At 43.0% G+C, this 22,126-nt stretch overlaps 1 protein-coding gene across 1 annotated transcript in view; it reads right to left on the bottom strand.

The window, feature by feature from the left end:
• The window catches only part of EPHA1 (EPH receptor A1), an 86,467-nt gene that overhangs the window by 33,047 nt on the left and 31,294 nt on the right, over positions 1-22,126 (bottom strand). The window contains exon 3 of the mRNA XM_084835108.1: positions 6,473-6,748. Coding sequence (XP_084691234.1) covers positions 6,473-6,748 — 276 coding nt within the window. The remainder of the gene's footprint in view (positions 1-6,472; positions 6,749-22,126) is intronic.

Raw genomic sequence — 22,126 nt, 5'->3', positions numbered from 1 at the left:
CAGGGTCACGAGAGACTGCCTTTACATGCACTCCCCACCCTTTCCCCCCTCCTTTCCCCCCCTATCTGAGTCTTCCATATGTTTCATTGATCTAGCTCCTCTTATTGCAGTGTTTTCTTTTTCACAAGGGAATTGAAGTGGAACTCAAGCGTGGTGATTTGATAGCTCATTATCTCCGATCTTTTAAAAAATGGGAAAAAGGTCATTTAGTGCAGGAGACGGCCTGGAAGTTGCTGACATCATCTAAATGACCCGCAAACTTCAGTGAATAACCGATCTCAATAGCAGGATAAAAGATCCATGTGAAGAAGCCCACAGTCCAGGATATCGCCCAAATTTACCACTTCATGCTGCAGAAATCAAATACAAATTGGCCCTTAAACTCTCACAGTGATCTCTGGCAATAAAAGTTGTAATAGGCATTCCAAAGACTGCTGTATCAGACTTGTGCCCGCCCTCATATGCCCTGTAGGAATGAGGGAGTTGGCTTAACCAGCATTTCCATCCTTTCACTCTGTGTTCAAGTTCAGTCCTCGCACCAGTCCTTGCACCAAGTGTTTCCCATCATGTATTGCGATCGACAATGAGGCTCAGACTAATGGAAGAATTCTAAATGATTTACTTAATGGCTAGAGCAGTCGTCCTCGCTCCCCACAACCTTGCACCCTCTAGATAAGTGGGGGTTGGCTGAGGGCGGGGGGGAGCTGCACACATCTGGAAGGTGCCAGGTTGGGCAAGTCTGGACAAGGCATATTAAAGTGCAATCCTATGCATGTCTAGACAGAAAAAAAGTCCCCATTCCCCAGCCAGCCATGCTGGCTGGGGAATGCTGGGAGTTGTAGAACTGTTTTTCTGTCTAAACATGCATAGGATTGTGCCCTTAAAGAATTACATGACAAGGTTGTATCAAAACCATATATTCAACACAGAAAGAAAGCATGGTGCTCAAAACCCTTTATGCTTCACCCAATTCAAGCAGTCGGAGTTAGCTGAAGGATATTTGAGAACATGCTTAAAAATTTCTTAGGAATAAATATTTTCCCCCTACAAAAAAAAAGAAAGGAAGGAAAAGATTATATATCAAATGTTGGGAATAAAGAATAATTCATTCAGCTGTCACCATTCTGGTTTGGATATATTAAAAAGTTTCATAAGAATAAGAAATATTGCAGAGTATAAGTCAAAGGGAAAATGTGATTTGAAAAGTACTTCAGAGGTTAAGCTGTTTCAAAGAGAATAGTTCAGAACATTTGTAACATGTAGATAAGTACTAATAGGATATCAGATCCATGTTATCCTAAGAAATCAAAAATAACACCTGAACTTCAAAGAAATTGCTTGTTAGACCTGTGGCCAGCAGGTTCTGACAGGTACCTTTTCTGACAAAATGGAAAGATTTAGAAGGAAGACATCAGCAGGACCATTCCAGATGAGTGACTCGTCCATACTTGTTGTACTCTGGGTTTTATTGGCTAAAATCCAGAGACCATCTAGTCCAGGGTCCTCTTTTCAACGGTGGCTAGCCAGTTACCCCCAGAAAACCCACAAGCAGGACATCCTTGCTGTTTGGCCTCCAGCAAATGGTATTTCATGGTACACTGCCCTGAACATAGAGGTTCCATTTAATTACCATGACAAATAGCCATTGATCAACCTCTCCTATAAGAATATGCAAAATTAAACACACTGTGGCTGTTTTGACAGGTTTTGGGGGAGGGCATTGGGTGCACTGACAATACACCCAACACCCACAGGCCATGTGGATCACATAGCAGCTCTGAGGCGTATGCAGAGGTGTCACAACCCAAATACAGGAAAGTGTGATGCTACTCCAAGACCTCTGCCTGTTTGCTCCCGAACAGCTCCCTGAAGAGCTAAAACATGAAGCAGGAGTGTAGGAAGCTTCCAGCACTGAGGCAACCTAACTTGGAAGCAGCTTGCATTGAGCTCAATGGAAGATCCCAAGTGAACATGTTTAGGATTAAATAGGGCTGGTCAAGTGGCCAGCCCAATGTTGATCAAAAAGAGCCAAGTCAGGCTCAAATATGTAAAATACTAATTTAGAACTATAGCAAAAGGAGACGTGCTGCTAAGTTCTCCTGCACAAACTTCATTGACATGAAAAGTTAATTTAGTTAACTATTCTAAAACCGTAACATTATGTTCTGAACTACTCTAATTGATCAAGGAAGCGTCCTGCTAAACGCACACATTCATAAGCCCTGTTGAATTCCATTTGAGAATTCAGCATAGGCTTAATCTCTTCCAGTAAAATCACTAGGCCTGTAACAGTGTTTAACTTCAGCTGGATCGTGCCCTTATTATTTACAGCTAACTATATTATGGAAATATAATTGTGCATGAATTATATTCAAGAGCTCGAACAATATTCTTGGGTTTTGTCCTGGAACTCTAGGGACAGACTTACAAGTGTTGTTTAAAACTCCTATAAGGCAAAAGGGGGCGAAGAGACTTCTCTCCTACCTTTGCTAACAGATGACAGCACAAGTACTTCCAGACAACAATAAATGTTTTAATCCCTTTCAAGATGTTATGTGAATAGGGGGGAGGGGTGTACACCCGACCTCCACACATTCAAGATTTGAAAGAGCCCCACAGTTACACATGTGGCGAACTCTCTCTAGGTGGGGAACCCGAGAAAAGCAGTGTTCCCAACTGTATGGAGAAAGCCCTCTGCACATACAGTTGTATGTACAAGAGCACTCTCTCTCAGACCTTATAGTGAACGCATGGAGGCTGCGCATGCACAGTCCCACCCTCTCCCTGTCACGTATTCAAACGATGTTTGAACAGGGCTTCTGTTAGCACTCTGCTCGCGCAAGCGTCGCAGTGTCGATATCGGAACTCATGCAATATCAAGGTCCCACACAATGGATCACCTCCTGCAGGGGGGAATAGCTGTACTGGGGAGACGTCACCGGCCCTTCCTCTCTCCTTGTAATTAGATCCCCTACTGTTCCTGGGGCTCCTTGAAGCTGCTCCATGGAGGGAGAACCCTGAAGTGGTGGGAAGGAGGGAGGGACTGAGACAGCCATTGGTTTGTTTGGGTTTTGTGGTGGCAGGGAGAATTTGCTGGGGTGGGGGAAGAGGTTCTTCATTCAGAAAGGTAGGTATGTGCACACCATAGCTTAAGAGAGGAGCCATGTCGAACAGCTGAAAAAGAACAGGGGGACGGCATGAACAGGGGACAGGTATGTAGCTTGTAATTAGTGACATGGAGGGTGTTGGAAAATCCTACACCAAGCACCAGCCAGTCGGTGTCCTTGACAATCACAACCACAAACCACATGGCACAGATTCTGTAAGAAAAGGACTAGCTGTGGAGGATGGGGTGGGAGTAGGGAATGACATTTTCCAGTGCAATTCAACATCGGAGGGGTTTGTTGGAAAAAAAGAACAGAAGCACTACTTTTAAAAATTTTAAAGCTTTGTCTCGACCCCCTGTAATAATTTAGTAATTAAGTAGTAATGCTGTTCTTTAATGGGCGTAGAGAAAAAAACACAGGAGCTGGCATGGGGTTTTTGTCCCTGCATGGGAAGTCTGGCATTCGTCTGCCTTTGTCCTTCAAATCACATACCTGACACACATTAGCACTGATCACTAATTTCCTTGCCCATTTTGGCCTTTCTTCCAATACTCCTGGTGGGAGTATTGAACCTTTAGTTTCATTGTTAAAGAGCTGTTTGTTGGGCTATACAAACGCTATTTGTACAATTATGCAGTGCCTGTTTGTTTTTTTCCTGTTTTTTTAAACTCCAATAATTTTCAGTGTTTATACTCTGAAAAACTGTTCCATGACGGAGGGACATCTTTTGTGAAAATTCTTTCAAGATGTCACAGGCAATCAGCACTTTGCACAAACTGGGATAATTTGTTCCCTCTGAACTCAATTCTCAGGAGATAACAGTATGTGTGACAACAACATCATGAATGCACTTTCCAGACTAGACTGGCTTCTGGTTTTATGTATGTTTAGACTCCTCAAGTGCACAGTTAGCTTTGTTTGGAAGTACCCCATGATGCTATCCTACAAAAGGCATTCTTTGCTTCATGGAATATCTGGCAACCTTTGATTGTGGTAAAATAACAGGCAATTGGCCAAATGAATAGCATCTCAGCTTCAAAATCAAGGTGATAACCAGCTGTTTGATGTATTTCACATTTTTCTGGGCCTGAAAATTCTCTTCGTCCCGGCTGCAATTTTTCTTACTCTGACTGAAGAATAAATTGGTGTAGGTGGCTCTCTGTCCATCTGGTTGGAAACAGGGTGTTATGAGTTTCTGATCATTTGTGCTTCTGGGTGCCTTAAATTCCAAGGTTGTTGGCTCTCCTCCAAGCCATCTTGGAATTCAGAGGTTTCAACAGTGAAAACAATCTGAAAACATTGCCTGAAGGCTACCACATGGCACATATTTTTAGATGTGCATCTAAAATCTTTCAAACATACACTTAAAAATGTGAATGTGACAAATAAGGACATGTACCAAAACAGATTGTCAGGAAGGAATGACTGGCTGAAGCTCCTTGTTGTTGAGCGTACACACTGGGCCTATTCACATGTGCACTGGGGGCGGGTGGTTAGGGTAACTATGGGGGTGGTGGAAGCAAAATCATGACATGTGGGCCTGCCGGACAATTGCAGAACCGCACAGTGCTGTCTGGTTTTGCTAACCACTCCCCTCTGTAGTTACCTGCTGTCTTCCCGGTATGTTTATAATGTATCCAGTCATCCTCTGCAGTGCAAACAGGCTCCCAATGGCCTCTCTGGCATCCCAAATGGCTGCAGAACCATGGAGAAAGTCCATGGAGGCTAAAGTGTCACCCACAGTGGTGGACACTTTAGCCGGCAGATTCTATGGTCATGGCCTGGAAGTCTTCTGAAGCCCATAAAAGCCACCAGGGAGCCAGTCAGATGACACGGTAAGCCACCCTGGGGGCCCTTAACCCTTTTGCAGGGGGGTAATTAGCAGGGATGCCTTACTAACCATGGGGAAGGTAGTTTTCTCCCATCGTCGCAGTTAGCAAAAAAAGCCATAGCTTACCGTTACGTGTGAACAGGGCCTCTGTGTCAAGCCCAGTTCGATCCCTGTGTAACGTTTGAAAAGAACTCGAGTTGTGCCAATCACTAGGCTCTTCTGTTTGCATCGCAATGAAAAGGGACACCTCTGGTGACAGAAGACCACGGGGCACTTCTGCTAGGGCACAGGGACGCCGCAGGGACTCCACAGAGGGCTCCGCTGCGGGTGATCAGAGCAGGTGAATGCTGTTGCAAGGCTATCTGTTTCCTGGGAGTGAGCACAGAGGCAGCAAATAAACACTTTGGGTGGAGCTTGGGTTGATGGGGTGCAGCTCATGGGGACTGGGAAAAATGTTTTTGGCAAGAGTCTCGCAAGAGGGCTTTAAACTAACTTTGGGGTGGGGAGGAAGAAGCCCAGAGTTAACTACTGAACCAAGTATGAGGGACAAAAACATGAGGAACAAAGGAGGAGGCAAGACAGTGGAGATGGATCACAGTATTCTGCAGGTAAATACAACAGGGAAACTGGGAAGATGCAACATCCATGGTCTCCAATGTCTATATACTAATGCACAGAACATGGGAAACGAACAGGATGAACTTGAAGTCCTAACACAGGATGGTATGATCTGACTGGTATCACTGAGACTAGGTGGGATGAGTCTCATGACTGAAATATAGCAATTGATGGGTATACCTTGTTAAAAAAGAAAAGAAAAAGACCCATCAGAAAGGAAAATCCATGATTATACCTGCACGGAGACCCATGATTCTGAGATAGGAAGCCCTGTTGAAAGCATCTTGGTAAGGACAGGTCGCTTCCAACTCTATGATTCACTCGTGGTAGGATTTCATTGGATACCCCTATACATAAATGTGTGCAAAGGCATCTAGTGTGCCAGGGTTTGCAATCTCCTTCCTCATCTGGATAGGCTCCTTTTCTTTACCCTCAAAGCTCTGCATGGGCTTGCTCACCCTATTTTTGTGTTTACTTCCCCACCCATGACCTCTACTCTTGCAACTTGACTACTGTCACCCTCAGCCATCCAAAGATATCCTGTTCTCTAAAGTGATTCTGTTCACTCTCTCTTACTGCCCTTTAGTCCTGGACCTCTCTTCATGAATGTGTACATGGTGCCTCCTCTTTCCTTCTTCCTCTAGAAACTCACCTTTTCCCTGAACTCTTTGGCTTCACCCTTCCATTCTCATGCCCATCACCAAGTCTAAACAGATGTTACTGCATTTGTCCACATTCACCCCTTGCTATCTTTGTCTCCCCTCCATAATCTTCCCCATTGTTAACATTTAAATTGTATGCTCCTTGTGGGCATGGACCTTTCTTTTCCTGCTTATGAAATGGAGGGTGTTGTATGCATAAATAAATAAAGTTTTGAAAAGCTCTTCCACAACACCAGCCCTCAAACCCTGCTGACCTTGGTGAAAAGTGGGCGACGGAACTGGATGCCAACGTCTTGCTCTGACTCCATGTAGTAGAGGTTGAACGTCTCCTTGCAGCTCACCACCTCTCCTTTGAAACTCTTGCAGTCTCGAATGGTGAATTTCAGCTCCACAAAGATGTGGGAAGAGGCTTCTCCTCGGAATATCCAGTTAGTGCGGAGCCAGTGGTCAGTATCTCCCTCGGAGAGGACACTGCAGTCCTGGTACATGTACACAGGAGTGCTGTTTATCATCTGCTGCACCTCACCCCACTACACATGGGAAGGAAGAGGGGGAAAAGAGGCATGTTAACCGTCTTGCCAGGTTATCAGTTGTTAATGCTCTGATGGGCTGAATGAAGAGATATAAACATGAAGGATGGTTTTCGTTTGTTTGTTTGTTTAAAAAGACAACTATGTACACAATATGTATATTAACAAATATTCCCCCCTATTTACCTTCACCTCCATTTTCCTTCTACTTTCTACCTTCTATTTTCTCCCTGTGTCCAATTTTAGGTTGTAAGTTCCATAGGGCAGAGATATGTCCTTGTGTTGTGATCCTTCTAAATTGCCATGCATATTAATGGTGCTATATAAATAAAACAGCAGCACTAGAACCCATGCTCACATAATAGTGGGGGGATGGAAATTAACCTTTTTGCAGGAGACAGCTTTGTTGTGAGGAAAGCGCTATATTCCCATTTAACACTAGGGGAAAATTCATTTAGTTTTAAATGTTTAGCCTGCTTTCAAGCCACAAAATGGGCCAACTTAACTAACTTGGTTGTCTGCAAATGACATAAATTTATCCCAGTGTTTTTGTTTTACTTTAATGGAGCTGTGGGGGGCTTCCAGTTTGATCAGAGAACATAAAAACATAAGAGAAGACATGCTGTATCACACAAAGGGTCATAGAATCATAGTCCAGCATTCTGTTCACACACTGGCTAATCAGCTGCCCACAAGAAATCCACCAGCAGGACATGAATGCAACAGCAACAGCACCCTCCTGTCCATGTTCCCCAGCAACTGGTGTACATAGGCATACTGCCTCTGATACTGGAGGTAGCATGTAGCCATCAGCACTAGTAGCTGTCAATAGCCTTCTCCTCCAGGAAGGTGTCTGTCCCTTTGAAACCCATCCAAATTGGTGGCCATCACTACATCTTGTGGTAGTGAATTCCATAGGTTAACTATGCGCTGTGTTTAACCTTGTGCCATATTCTTGACCTGAAATACTCACCCAGTTATTCCTATAATGCAGATGGGGAGCTGAGGTTCAAAAGGAGAAACTTCCCCAGGGCCACCGAACAAGTGCCAAAGCAGACGCGTTTACTTACACAAAATTCTGACACAGCCTGCAGTATGGAAACTCTCTTCTGTATTGTTTATTACAAAAACCACACACACGTGTGTGTGTATGTGTGTGTGTTTGCCTAGTCCTGATCCTTTATGGTTTTTACTATGGGTGTGCAGCAATCACAAGATTGGGTTTGAACCCAGATTCAGTGATAGAGAAAACTGCCTGATACAGCTTGGACTGATTTAGACCCCGCTTTGACTTGGGTCTAAATCCAAATCTTGACTGGGAAATCCAGACCAGAAGAAAAGATTGAGAAGGGATATGATAGCTAAGTACCTAAAGGGTTGTCACACAGAAGAGGGCTACAACCTTCTTTATCACCCAAGACTGTAGGACACACAATAAAGGGCTTAAGTTACAGCAAGGCACATTTTGGGTGAACATCAGGAAAAACTTCCTAACTATCAGAGCAGTCAGACAATGGAACCAACTGCCTAGGGAGATGGCGGGCTCTCTGTCACTGGAGGTATTCAAGCAGAGACTGGACAGCCATCTGTCAGGAATGCTTTAAATTGGATCCTACACTGAGCGGGGGGTTGGGACTCGATGGCTCACACGGCCCCTTCCAACTTTATGATTCTATGATCTTTGACTCATTCCTCCCATTGATTATCATTGGGAATAAACAAATGGCTATAACTCTTTTTTCTGTGTGTCATGAATGTCCTTTATGAGGGGATTTAGACTGCCAAATTTCAGAGAAATAGGTGCGGGGGGTTTTGTGCTACACACCTTTAACTTGCTCTTGTAACAGAGGGGGACGGGGCAAAGTCAGTGACCAGTCTCTGGTTTTCCCTCATCAGATCTGACATTTGGAGAAAAAAGCAGCAGCAGGCTCAATTTCTGGACACTACTACGCAATTACACCATAGATATATAAGCACCACCTTATTTTGGTAATCTTCTGACAATAGCACGTATCTACATACTTCTAGCTTCTACTCAGAATACACCACAAGATCCGTTGTCTACAGCCAAGGCCAATGACTAGTGGGATGAGGAAAAGGGTAACAGGGATGAAAAGCCTCCCAGAACACTATGCCTTTAAAGCGGCCATGCGTGGACAATGGAACCTCCAAAGGAGACTTCAGCGTGAAACCACTGAATTACGATTTATCAAGATGATTAGTTCTACCATGTGTGGCCTAAACTGAGATTAAGGGTTTTTATGCCAATACAGGTATTCATTAACTTAAGAATACCAGGATGTTTGTGTTACCATCAACACTGCTTTGTGAACGGTCACTGCTTTGTGAACGGTCACATACATTTAACCTTTAACGTAATTCTCAGAGTCTGACCTTTTTCTTTTTTTTTTGCATTTCATTTTTCTCTGACATCACTGTCTACATTTTCTCCCTCTACTAACCACCTGCCAACTGGGAATAATGCTTCATGCATCTGGTGACGTGGACTCTTGTCCACAAAAGTTCATAATAAGGTTGTTAATCTTTAAGGTGCCACAAGGCTCTTAGTTGTTTTTGTTCACAGGTCAAGGGAAGGAAAAATGAAGGAGGGTCCAAATCCAAATACTGGAGTGGCTGAATTTTTGGTAGAGGTGGGGAAAGAATGGAGTTTAGCAACTTGCAAAAGCTTTAGCCCTAGACTAATAATAGGCTCACTGATCTATGTATGTTTAATTTTATGTGTGATATGCCAACTTCTTCACTTAATCTGTGCTTATGTGATAGTCTCTTATTCATGTACATGGGTAGCAATTTCAGTTGGTTATTAAAAATATAATAGAAAATGCAAATATGATACAATACAATCTCAACACTGACTGAGATCTTTAAAAAATTAAATATTCATATGTGGAGTGGCTAAGGATTACGATACAGCCTCTCCCTCTACCCTAGTCCTGTTAGGACTCTTGGTAGGCTCTAATACTGATAGTTCAGGTGTTGCTCAGAAATTCCAGATTCACAAGTGTACAGAAAAAACAATCACACTAGGGCCAAACATGGCACCCACATAGGTAGTGATCCAATGTAATCTCTGAAGCTTCACACAGAGTAGAGCATCCTTGGAGGCAAGAGCATGTGCGCGCACACACATATCATCTAAGTCATTTCTATTCATATACAGGAGTCAAAGTCGCCCTGACAGAAAGGGGAGGAGTGTAGTAAAAAACTGCACCAATGTATCTCTCTAACGTTTGGGATGGGAACTCCTCCCTCTCAAATTTCCGCAACAATAGTAGTGTTGTGGAGAATCTCTATAGGCTCCATGCAGCCTCAAGTATAACACCAAGATTCAGAAGCAAGAGCTGTAGACATCTGAGTTTCCAGCACAACCCCCTCCCCGCAACACGCACACACACTCTCAATACTTATTTCTCATTACGGTGCTAAGTCTGCATCTGGGCTGTATCACTTCAGCCTACAGGTGGGGGCATACACTGAACGTGTCTCCATCAAAAAAGAAATCCTTGCACATAGAAAACTGGCATGTCAGGGGGAAGAGTGATCAAGAACCTTCCTTCCTGACACGCTAGTAGGGTTTTTTTTAATAGGGAGCTATTTTTTTTTTATTATGAAGAAATAATTATTTGGTTTACCACCTCAGTACAAAGTAGGCCTTAGTGGGTCCTAATGAGCAGCCAGATGTAACAACAGAAAATAGGGTGGCCATCAGTCAGCACACAAGCTATGTGGAAGTCCTGCTTTAATTCTTCTACAGGGGATAGCATAAAACTAAACGCTTCAATCCAAAGTGTCTGTGCTCATCCTGGAAATGTAGAACTGGGAAGTCACCCTGCACAACATTCACCTGCAGGACCAGAATCCTTTTGCCTGCAGGAGCTACAGCTGGGGTGGCCCCTTGCCAGCTAAAAGGGTGGCCATCCAATGCAACTCTCTGACCTCTGTGAACACACCCTTCAGTTCTGTGGCTCAGAATTGCCAGTCACCCAGCCTGCCCTGCAGGAATAAAGGTAGCTGCTGTTCCCTTACCTACACAATCTCAAGTTCCTTCCTGAATTAAGAAGTTCAGGAAGTAAAGTTCAATGCAGGGTGTGGGAAAGACTTTGTGTTTCATAATCCATATTAGTATAATACTTTTATTAGGCCAACCAAAAGATCACAAAAATGTGCAAGCTTTCAAGGTCTCCAGAACTCTTCGTCAAACAAGGTGTTACAAAAATCAGAGTTCTTAATCATGTGGAGAGCGCCCACGGATAGAGAATGCTCTCCGCTTCAGACAGTTGCCTTCAGACAGGGTGATGGATACAAGAAGGGAGACAGGCAGGGCTGAAGCACTCCCCTCCTCATGCATTCTTTCACCACAGTAACTAGATCTCCTGAAGAGGGCTATGGTGTCTGCATGATGGTTATCTTGAGATGGAATGGAAGAAGGGTCTGCAGACATTCAAATAAGGCTCTAGCACAGGGATGGGCAACCTGTACCCCTCCAGATGTTTTGGCCTATAAGTCCCATCAGACCTAGCCAGCATAGCCAATGCTGAGGGATGACAGGAGTTGTGGCCCAAAACATCTGGAGGGCCACAGTTGCCTACCCCTGCTCAAGTGGGTGATGTGATGGTTTCAGATTTCACCTGCAGTTGCTAGAGCTGCCCTTAGGGCTGCTGGGAGGAAGAAAGGCAAATTTTTGATCCTCCATTTTTGAAAATATAAAATTTAGCTGTTTAGTCAGTAATGTCTCCATCTTGAGGGAAACACCCTTTGGCAGTAGAAACAGAGAGAAAACAGGCAGTCTTTTTATTACCAAAGCTGGTGATGATTTTAGATGCTGTTATATGCTAGATAAAAAGCCAATAGAAGCCAAGTTGCGTAGCTTTACCTAGTAGTTGGAGGTGATGAACCCTCAGAGAATAAAGTCCCAGCTTCCAATGCTGTAAAATCCTCTTCCTCTAGTATAGGATGCTATATGTTGTATGCTATACTGCTATATATGCTATACTGCTATCCTATACTATATATAGGATGCTATACTGTTGTATGGCTGAATTTGGTATTCTCCAAGTTACACAAAAAGCAAAGGTAGCCATGTTGGCCATCAGCAAATTCCAAACTTCATATTAGTGTGATCTTTTCATTGGCATAAAGGATTATAATATAGATTTTTGCTTGTGACCAACATGCCTATCTTCACTTCTTATGTTTCATGTGGGGTGGGGGTGTCTTATATTTTTCTGTTTATTTTTGGGTTACTGAAGGTCCTTGGTGAGTGGCTGTTAAACTAACTACACAAAGAAAATGTCATTATAGCTTTTGTATGTAGCAAAAGGATGATAGGAAGCCCAGCTGAGAAGCTGAACAACCTTAAAGGAAAGAAACGTGTATGTATATGTAGACAGAGAGATTGTGTGTGTGTGTGTGTGTATGTGTTGATAAAGGTGGTGGAGTTTAAATACCATGATCAAACTATCTGGGTACCACCGAAACGTACTATGCAGGGTTGTTGTTTTTTAATTAGACCTATGGATTTATTAGAAAAGACAAACAATAATAAACTTCCTTTTGGGGGAAAACATAATCTGGCTATTATTTTTAATGCCAGTCACCACATGGGAGAACATTTTACTTTAAAGTACAGCTGCAGGAGGAAAAGACACTATAAAAGCAGCACAGCAGATTTATTTCCTGTGTGCCTTCTAATTCACATTGGCTTCCACTGGAGACAGACACGTTTATTATGTATTTGTATTTATTTGTTTATTACAAGTATTAGCATTGTCAAGCCACAGTTGCTGTCCCTGACAGGAGGAGGAAGCTGGATTTTCGGGCTTATGGACACTACAAGCTTATATTGGTTGGTATAAAACTGTCATGGTGTCCATTAAAGAACCCTGGAAATTGTAATTTGGTGGGGGGCCATGAGACTTCTCTGTCAGATATCACTAGCCCCTATGACTTGCCAGCTATGGCTGAATGGCAATACTAGCAATTGCAGCATTTGTTAGTATCTATGTTTGGCCCAGCCGCTTTTATAGCATCAGAGTCTCCGTCATTATTGGAAGCACTTATTGAGGCTGGTCAGGCAAAACGACCCACAATCCATATTGATAAATACTTGTTATTGGTGAATAAATATGATATACAGGGTTTTAAACAGGAATGGAACAGGGACTTAGACTGTCCCATTCCGCCTAATCAGTGGATTGCCACTCTGGCATCTATACCTGTCACATCTATGGATCTTAGGCTGCGTCTTATTCAGCAAAAATGTTTGTTCTGTGTCTACTGGACAACACAACGTCTCTTTAATAAGAGATTGTCTAATTCAGGTAATTGCTGATGGTGCAATGGAGCTAATCCTTCTTTTAAACATACATGGATTCTCCGTGTCCCCTTGGCAGCTAAAAGACTGATATTACAACACGGGAAGAATAAATGCTCATGTCCTGTAATGTAAGGGATTGAGGACCTTATAATGCTTTCAACATTTGAACGGGTGGCATATAGACACTACCTGCAGATGGATACTTTAGATATCTAGTCTGCTTTTGTTGAAGCCTATGTATAATTGCTGGTAAGCTGTATTTTCATATATATGCATTTCATATGTATTCATTGCTATGGATATATACAAATTCATGTATGTATATTAAAACATTTTTTAAAATACCCTAGAACAAAAAGAAATCACTAGCCCCTTTCACATAAACAAAGGGAATTACTATTTAACCAGTTTTTTTATTTAGGTTTTGTCTCCCTCAAGAATGCCCCCCCCCTCCACATTTCATATCGGGAATGTTGTAATTTTGACTTGGCCCCTAAAGGGGGTCCTTTAAAATGAAGCATTTGAAAAACAATTTTAGATCAAGCAATTGTGTATTTTTAAGAACTCACTCTGCATGCAGAGACTAAAGCCACATTGTTTTATGGAGGCTCCATGCAGCCTGCTACAGATGGATGAGTTGCAGTGACTGCCTGAAGTCTCTTTCAGAAATTTCACCGCAGCTGTGTTTCTTCCTCAATCCCAGTCTCAAGTAATTTCTAGAGAGAGCATGCTGTTTCTCTTGGAGAACATAAAGGCCAGGCAATTATACCCAATATGGATGAAGAGTTATTGATAGCATTTGTTAGAATTTTTTGGCAGAATAACAAACAGAACAACAGGAAGGCTTGTTATTCCTCTCAAGTCACTCAGTCTGAGCTCATTTGTTTAGTTGTATCCCATAACACTCCTTTGCCTTTCATGGCTTTGGGCAATAACATCAGATTGATTAATACAATGATGCCCTACAAGGTAGGGCCCATGATCTGGCAGCAGAGGACATCCTGTATATGTAGATGGCGCCAGATTAAATCACTGGTATTTCCAGGTAGAATATTACAGGCAGGAAGATAATCTAGGACAGAACATCCTGGATTAACAAGGTACCAATTTAAATTAATGCCATTTCCAGGAAAAGGATGTAAGGTATTTTTTAAAGGGGGACAAGAGTGCCCCTTTAGTTAAGGTGAGTCACAAATGTTAAAAAACGGTTCCACCATTGTGAACCACACATTTTTACTGCATATAAAAATGACAACTGTTGAGCTAGTAACCTGAATTTGGCATCCATGGTCTACTTGATGAGATCTACAATCGTGCAAAATTTGAAACCAATCTCATAGAAATTGCCACAGGTACAGCAATACAATTTGATGAAAATTGACACATTTGTACTTTTTACTCCAAATTCTGGCTTGGCATATCATATATTTCTTTCAAATTCTGGTGAAACCTACTGATGTACATTACTCTGGCTTGCGAGGAGGTGTGCTTTTCATTGGTTTGGTGAAATTCTGAGCAGCAGTTCAAAAGTTATTAAGGTTTTTCTGCCCCATGAAAGCCTATGGCAGCAACTGCTGGCAAAGGTATGTTGGGCATGTTCAGTTTCACTCTGAAGCTAGTATCTTGCCAGTACTCCAAGGTTTTCAGAAAGAAGTCTATTAGAGAGGGCATCTATGTACAATGCCCATTCCTTTAAATTATGGAATGTGACCTCACAAGGTGTGACTGCATGTTACTACACAAACTGGGGCCCTAGCATTGGAGCTGGGTAGGGAGACTTTAATCCTTCTCCCCTTATCTGCTGCGGTCTCAGTCTGGATCAGGCCCCCCATGCCTCCAATTTACACTGCAAAAAAGGCATCCCATTCTAATCTAAATTGCAGGCAAAGGGTAAAGCCTCTCCCCTACCATTCTATGGTTGAGATCCACATGCGGTCCCATTAGCTTACTTTTCAGTAAAAAAAAAAATAAAGGGGAAGGGGAAACCTAGCTACGTCTTTAAAGTAACATGCAGTTTGATCAGCAGAAAATTTGGGAGGGGTGGGGATGGAATGCACAGGTGGTAGGAGCAGATGGATCAGGGTCTCACACCATCTTTTTGAAAGCAGAAACGCGGCACAAAGGTCCCAGTCCTTGCTCTTTCTGTGTGGCGGGAAAAGGACTTGCAAGGATTGTGTCTCACAGTGGGGGTATATTCACACATAACGCTGAACTTGTGTTCACGCTCTATGTACGCTTATTAAGATGGCTGCGGGAATCTAGCCCTTCAATCGTTTTCATTGTGTGTAAGCTCTACAAGTGAGGATGGGAAGTAGTGATGAACTCGATAGCAACACTCTCTTCCTTGCTATTCTCATTGCTTTCTACATGTGGAGGGTGGCTGTCTGCAGAGGACAGTCTCTTCTATCCATGGAAATTCTCCCTGAGATTTTAGGGTCCTGATTCTTGCAAAGAAATCATGATTACCATTAGTTACGTATTTATAATCCAATTTATCATACAGGGAAAAAACAACCCCTAGATCAGAAAGAGCAGTAAAAACAGACAGTCCCTGAGTACAAGGTCAAATCTAAAATATCTGACACAAAAGGAAAAAAGGACAATGAGGGAAGAGGAAAACAAGCAAACTGAGGCAGTATTACTTGAAGTTACACTGTAGCTCTTATAAAGACCAGCTGAAATGGAAGCGGTTCAGGGAGTGGAAGAGCCAAAGGGAGCTTGTCTCTCAGCAGAATCAATGGGTTGGGCTCCACTGTCCATCTCTCTCCCTCTGCTGCAGCTGGTGGAATGACAACTAAAAGAGGACAGTTGAGGAAGGGAGGATCCTGATGGAGTGGGCCTCTCAACAGAGCCAGTGGAGCAGGCCCTTCTTCTCATGTCTCCTTTTACTGCAACCTGATCTTGCCACTTTTGCCCAAGGCCAAGAAAAACCCAGGTGGAAAAGTAAATGAAGACAAAGGGAGTTGTCAACAGATAAACAGACATTTCCTCTGTACTCACCTATGGCTACAAAGTGATGAAGCAAGACATAGGTCCAGATCACATGCAACAACAACCTATGTTTTTTTAAACCCTTGGTTGTCATAAATGAGCCAAATGCTAGTCACCCCAGCTCGCTGACTCCTGTTTTGCTCCTGTTGCCAGCAGAAGCAGCCAAGGGAGTAATTCTGTGGCCCCTAGACAGTGTCTGAGGGGCCATTGGATTGTTCAGAGTTCCCCCTCCGAGGCAGGGGGAGTCGCAGATCTGATCCCCCTCTTCTGCCCCCTCACGGCTGGCACAGAAATAATTGCACCGTTCGAAGTCAGAAGAGCAACGTTGGAGATGGGGGGAAGGGAGCGTGTCAGTGGGTGGAGAGAGGAGGAGACTGGAGAGGCCAGGATATGAGCTATCCTGAGGCTCTGCCAACCTCCTTCTCTCCCCCTCCGAAAATACCTTTTCAAAAAAGCCCACCTAATGAAAAATGCAGGGCGGGTGGACGGGGAGGCAAAGACTACCTCTGCCATTCCTCCCGCCCTGCATAGGATGATCATAAGCCTCCAAGTTTGGGGGTTTATGATCAATGAAGGCGCAATTGATAGGATCGTGCCCTAAGTTTGTTGTAATGTCTGTAGCTGGAACTCTGGCTTGTCTCTCCCCCTTGGTGTGTGTGTGTGTGTGTGTGTGTGTGTGTGTGACTTTATTTATTTATTTATTTATTACATGTCTATACGGCCCAATAGCCAAAGCTCTCTGGGTGGTTTACAAAGATTAAAATATTTAAAAATACAATATATTATTTATTTATTTATTAAATTTGTTAATCGCCCATCTGGCCGGTCACCCAGCCACTCTGGGCGATGTACAACAACAAAACAGTTAAAACAATAAAATTCTACATTAAAAACATCATAAAAAATACCCTAATCCACCCCAAATGCCTGCCTGAACTACCATGTTTTTAATGCGCGGCGGAAGCTCATTAAAGATCAATATACAGATTTTTAAAAGCCAATTCCATAAAAAACACACAAACAGAACAATATACAAGAACATATATCTAAAACAACTTCAACAAACTATCTCAAAGCAGACAGCCATAACAATACACCATTCCAGGATCAATTAAAACTTATCATATGCCGCCAAATGCCTTCCCTTTTCCTCTTTATTTTCTTTTGCTCTGACTCTCTTGATCCATCTTTCTCCTTCTCTCTCCAGAAAATGGCTTCTGTGACACCAGGTGTGACCCACCCAGTTGTGTGGGTGATGATCAGTCAGTTGAAAACCAGTTGTTTAGAAGAGAGATGGCCAATCAGCAAAATGGACATGGGATTATCCATTGATGAGTTTAAGGCTTTTGAGGATGCTGAAATCCAAAGCCATCTATCACTGGCATGTATATTCTATATTAACCTCGATATTTGAGGGAGCGCTTCTCCCTATATATGCCTGCCTGAGAACTGAGATCTGTTGGAGAGGCCCTCCTCTGCATCCCACCAGTACAAGACATACACTACGGTGGGACATGGGAGAGGGCCTTCTCTGCTGTGGCACTCCGGTTGTGGAATGCCCTCCCCTTGGAGGCCTGATTGGCACAGATACTGGTCATGTTTTGGTGCCAAGTAAAAACACGACTTTTTACCAAAGCCTTTGAGGGCTAAATACATTTCCTAGCACATTGTTTTAACTGTTTGATTGTTTTAGATTTTAATTGGTATTAGTTTGTTTAACAGTTTAATATGCTTTTAGGTGTTTAAACTATTTATTGTTTTATACTTTTACATTGATTTTATCCATACGCTGCCCTCAGATCTTAATGATATAGGGTGGGATAGAAATGGTTTAAATACATACATACATACATACTATATTAGAATGTCTCTCCAGCACTGTCAATTAATACTCTGACATCTAAACAGCTGAACTATACAAAATGTACTTTTGATGGTTGGAACTCCTCCACTTCTGGTAACCCAGCCAGATATGCTTAAAGACTTTGTATGGGGTAGTGGCTAAGAGTGTGAAATTCCCTAGTACAAATCTCACCTCAGCCATGAACAAACTGGATGGCCTTAGGCAAGCCACTCTTCTATATCAGCCTCAGCCCCTCATCTGCAGTGAAGGGATAATAAAACTGCCCCCCCCCCCGAGAATCAGGGTTAGAATTTCTGAGACAATGCATGTGAAGTGCTTTGAACAGTCTAGGGGTTGAATCCAATGTAAGTCCTACTTAGAGTAGATTCACTTAAATGAATGGGACTTAATTTAGTCATGACTCACTTAAGTTCCTTTCATTTCAATAGGTCTACTCTAAGTAGTTCTAACATTGGATTCAACTATAAGGGCTGTATAAACATAATTATACTTTTATGTAACTAACACCATATTATTTTAGGTGCAGTAATAACTAGGGCTGCAAGCTTTAATCGTTTTAATTGGTAGATTAATCAACTAAAGATTTTAATAGATTAATCAGTGGGAGCCCATTTTAATTTGATAAGGGACATTTTAATTAGTGGGTCTGCAAGTTGTATGCATGCATTTATTTTCTGAGGGTGTTAATTCTGGTGTGTTACTATAATAGCAAATGAGACTTAAAATATTAAAGATAGCCTTTCTTTCTAACAATGAGCTTTCATTCATTAAATTCTAAATTATTTTACATTTCCTTCAGTATCTCAAAAGACAGCGATGGTGAGATGTTGGTAATATGTATGTTTTAAAATGTAATCAATGAATCAAATAATAAATTAAAATGCAAAAGATTAATCAGCTAAGATTTATTTAATTTGTAGACAACTGCTGATGTGCACAAGGGAGCTATTATGTATCTTATGATTTATACACATGAAGACCATGGCATAGATCACCAGTAGCAATTGTTCCTACAATCAAAAGCAATTAATTACCACTGTGTGTTAATGTAAAAACTGACCCTGTTACTCCATTCTGCCTCCAACAGATGTCCCTATAAAAGCAGAAAAAGATAGAGGATCCCATTTCACTAGTTACTGTTAATTGATATTCAGAAGTACAGTGCTTCTGAACATGGGAGCTGCACTTAGCTAACAAGGTTAATACTACTGACTGAGAGATCTATCCTTCATGACTTTTTCTGCCTTTTCTTTTTTAAACCATCTATGAGTACATATAGTTCTGTTACCAGTAAGCCTGGTTCACACATAAGAGCAACCCAGAGTATAGGTTGAGTATGGATTGAGTATGGGTTGTCTTTGAATCATGGGCTGTTAATGAACTGTGTATTTTATTTTATTATTACATTTATATCCCACCTTTTTTCCTCTTGCAAGGAACCCAAGGCGGCTTACATGATCCTCCTCCTCTCCATTTTATCCTCACAACAACAACCCTGCGATGTAGGTTAGGCTGAGAGTCTGTGACTGGCCCAAAGTCACCCAGTGAGCTTCATGGCTGAGTGGGGATTTGAAGCCAGGTCTCCCAAGTCCCAGTCCAACACTCTAACCACTATACCACATTGGCTCTCAGGGTTGTCATTACATGTGAACCCTGCACTATGGTTTAACTATGGGTTGTTAACCACAAACAACCCAGGAAGAGAACCCATGGTTTGTTATTGGGTTGTGAACTTGGAGTTGTTCATTCATGGTTAACCCATAGTTAAACCATAGTACCAGGTTCACACGTAATGACAACCCACAGTTTAACACCAACTCACAATTCAATGACAACCCATACTCAACCTGTACTCTGACTTGTCATGACATGTGAGCCCGGTCTCTGTGTCTTAGTTATTTTCATCAATTTTGTGATGCATATGCAACCTGAAGAAGCAAAGCAAATGGTAAAAGATGACTGGTACTGTTCAGACCATTAGGGGTGGATGTGTTGGGAGTGGATGTGTAAAGAGATCTGGGCCTTGCCTTGCAAGACTCAAACAAGGTAGAGCATCTCCTCACTGTTAAGAGTGCAGAAACTCCACCCTGATGAATGGCATAATTCCAACCCAAACCACTGCTGGATAACATGAATTATAGTGAATTTATAAACATGGCAACTCCTAGCTCTGCTGTGGAAGTTGATGATGTGGAATGAAACCACACTAGAGGAGGAATGTAGAATAAGCCACTCCCCCCACCCCCCAATGTTAATTAGGAATCTGATTCTCCTAAACAAGTGTGCCATGTCCTTAGAGGAAGAAGTCTTCCAAACTGCATTGCAATACTTGTTGATTTGGTGTCCAGATCAGAATACTGCGGGTGAGGTTTGTTTTGTTTATTTTGAATTACTAGCTTTTCCAGCTTCCCAACACTACAAAAGAAGAGCCACAGAAGCCAGTCTTGCTGTGCTGTCAAAGTGTAGAGTATCTAAACTGAATACTGCAAATATGGCCTTCAAAATATAGAGTAATTAAACTAGTAAGTTAATGTGATGACAAACTAATAATCCAGGCTAGTCTATCTCAGACATATCTGCATAGCTGTTATCTTGTTCCCTGGAGGCCATCTGGCAGCCACAGGATTGTCTGTAGTGCTGATGTAGTTACTGCTCACTTGGTGTTTTTGCTTCTGAGGTTGGTGTTTCAAGTCCCTGTTGGGGCTCCCTCTGCCAAAAGGAAAGGAGAAGTTGCACCGCAGTTGAGTACCAGAGCACATAGTCTGTGGCCCTATTCAGATGCGACTGGGGGAAGGGTGGTTGAGGGAACTATGATAGGAAAACTATGACACATGTGCCCGTCACACAACCGGGAACCACACAGCGTGCCGTGGTTTACTTACCCATCCCTGTGAAATAGTTTGTTCCTGGCCTCCCGCCGCCGCTGCTATTTACTGCAGCAGGAAAATGTGTGTGCCGGCTGCTCCATCCATCACTATGCGACGGTGATCATAGAGTCTGGCCACGATACCTAGAGCGTCACTGGAAGTGCAGGATACTCCAGGCCACCGTGTCTCTCTGGTTGCAGCCTAGAAACCACCTGGAGCCTGTTGTAACCACCACAGAGCCTGCCACACTTAACCCTGCTGCAGGGGAGTGGTTATTCAGGGTGGTTTACTAACCATTGTTGTCAGGATTTTCTTCCCCCACATGACACACTAAGCCACCATGGTTCGCTTAACAATGCTAACCATGGTGGCTTAGTGTTACGTGTGAACAGGGCCTATATGTATAAGAACCAGTGTGGTGTAGTGGTTACAGTATCATCCTCAAATCAGGAGACCCAGGTTCAGATCTCCACTCGGCTATAAAGTTTGCTGGGTGACCTGGGACCAGCCATACTCTCTCAGCCTAACCTACTTCACAGAGTTGTTGTGCGGGTGGGAGAACCATGTAGGCTACCCTGACCTCCTTGGAGGAAAGGATGGGATAAAAATGTAATAAATAAGATCCCAGGTTCAGTCCCTGGCATATCCCTGCTACCGGGTCAGATGGAGCATTGGTCTGAGTCAGTAGATGGTTGTTTCATATACTCAAAATGAAAGGCTCTCTGTGATGGCTACAATGGTACATTATGGGAAGGTGTCAAAGAACTGGGAGCTTAGTGTCAAATTATTACCATCTTTATAGCACCACCACTGTGAATGACATCCTACAGTAGGGATGGGCAACTTTGGGGGGACTAGGGGCCACATTCCTGCTGCTACTGCTGGCATCCTGCGGAATTCTGTGGGGTGGCGGCGGCAAAAGGTATCAGTGGTTTGCCACCAAAATGTTCAGCAAACCACTCCAGAGCAGTAAGTTGGTCAAATGTAGCTTGTTCTCAAGCTAAGCTTGTCCTATTTACTGCTCCATAGCAGTAAACATATGGAATTTTCTGCCGCTGCAAATTTTGGCAGTCGGGGATGGGGGGTGGGGGTGGCAGTGGAAGGCAGTGAGGTCCACACTGAGGGACAGTGGGGTCACATGCGGCCTACAGGTTGTGAGCACATTTGCATACAGCCTGTAGGCTGCCACTGGGAGCCAATGGTGGTGCAAAGCCATGCTGCAGAGAGGGTTAGGGACACAACGGGCAGCCCCCCCAACCACGCAACCACACTGCACAACACAGTTTACCTACCCTACCTGGGGCACGCTCTCTCCAGAG

The sequence above is a fragment of the Heloderma suspectum genome, chromosome 2, assembly GCF_057233095.1.
Source record: "Heloderma suspectum isolate Gila_16-S chromosome 2, 16-S_ref, whole genome shotgun sequence".
NCBI classification, from domain to species: Eukaryota; Metazoa; Chordata; class Lepidosauria; order Squamata; family Helodermatidae; genus Heloderma; species Heloderma suspectum.
Note: the sequence above shows the minus strand (reverse complement) of the source record. Positions and strands in the feature narration are given on the sequence as shown.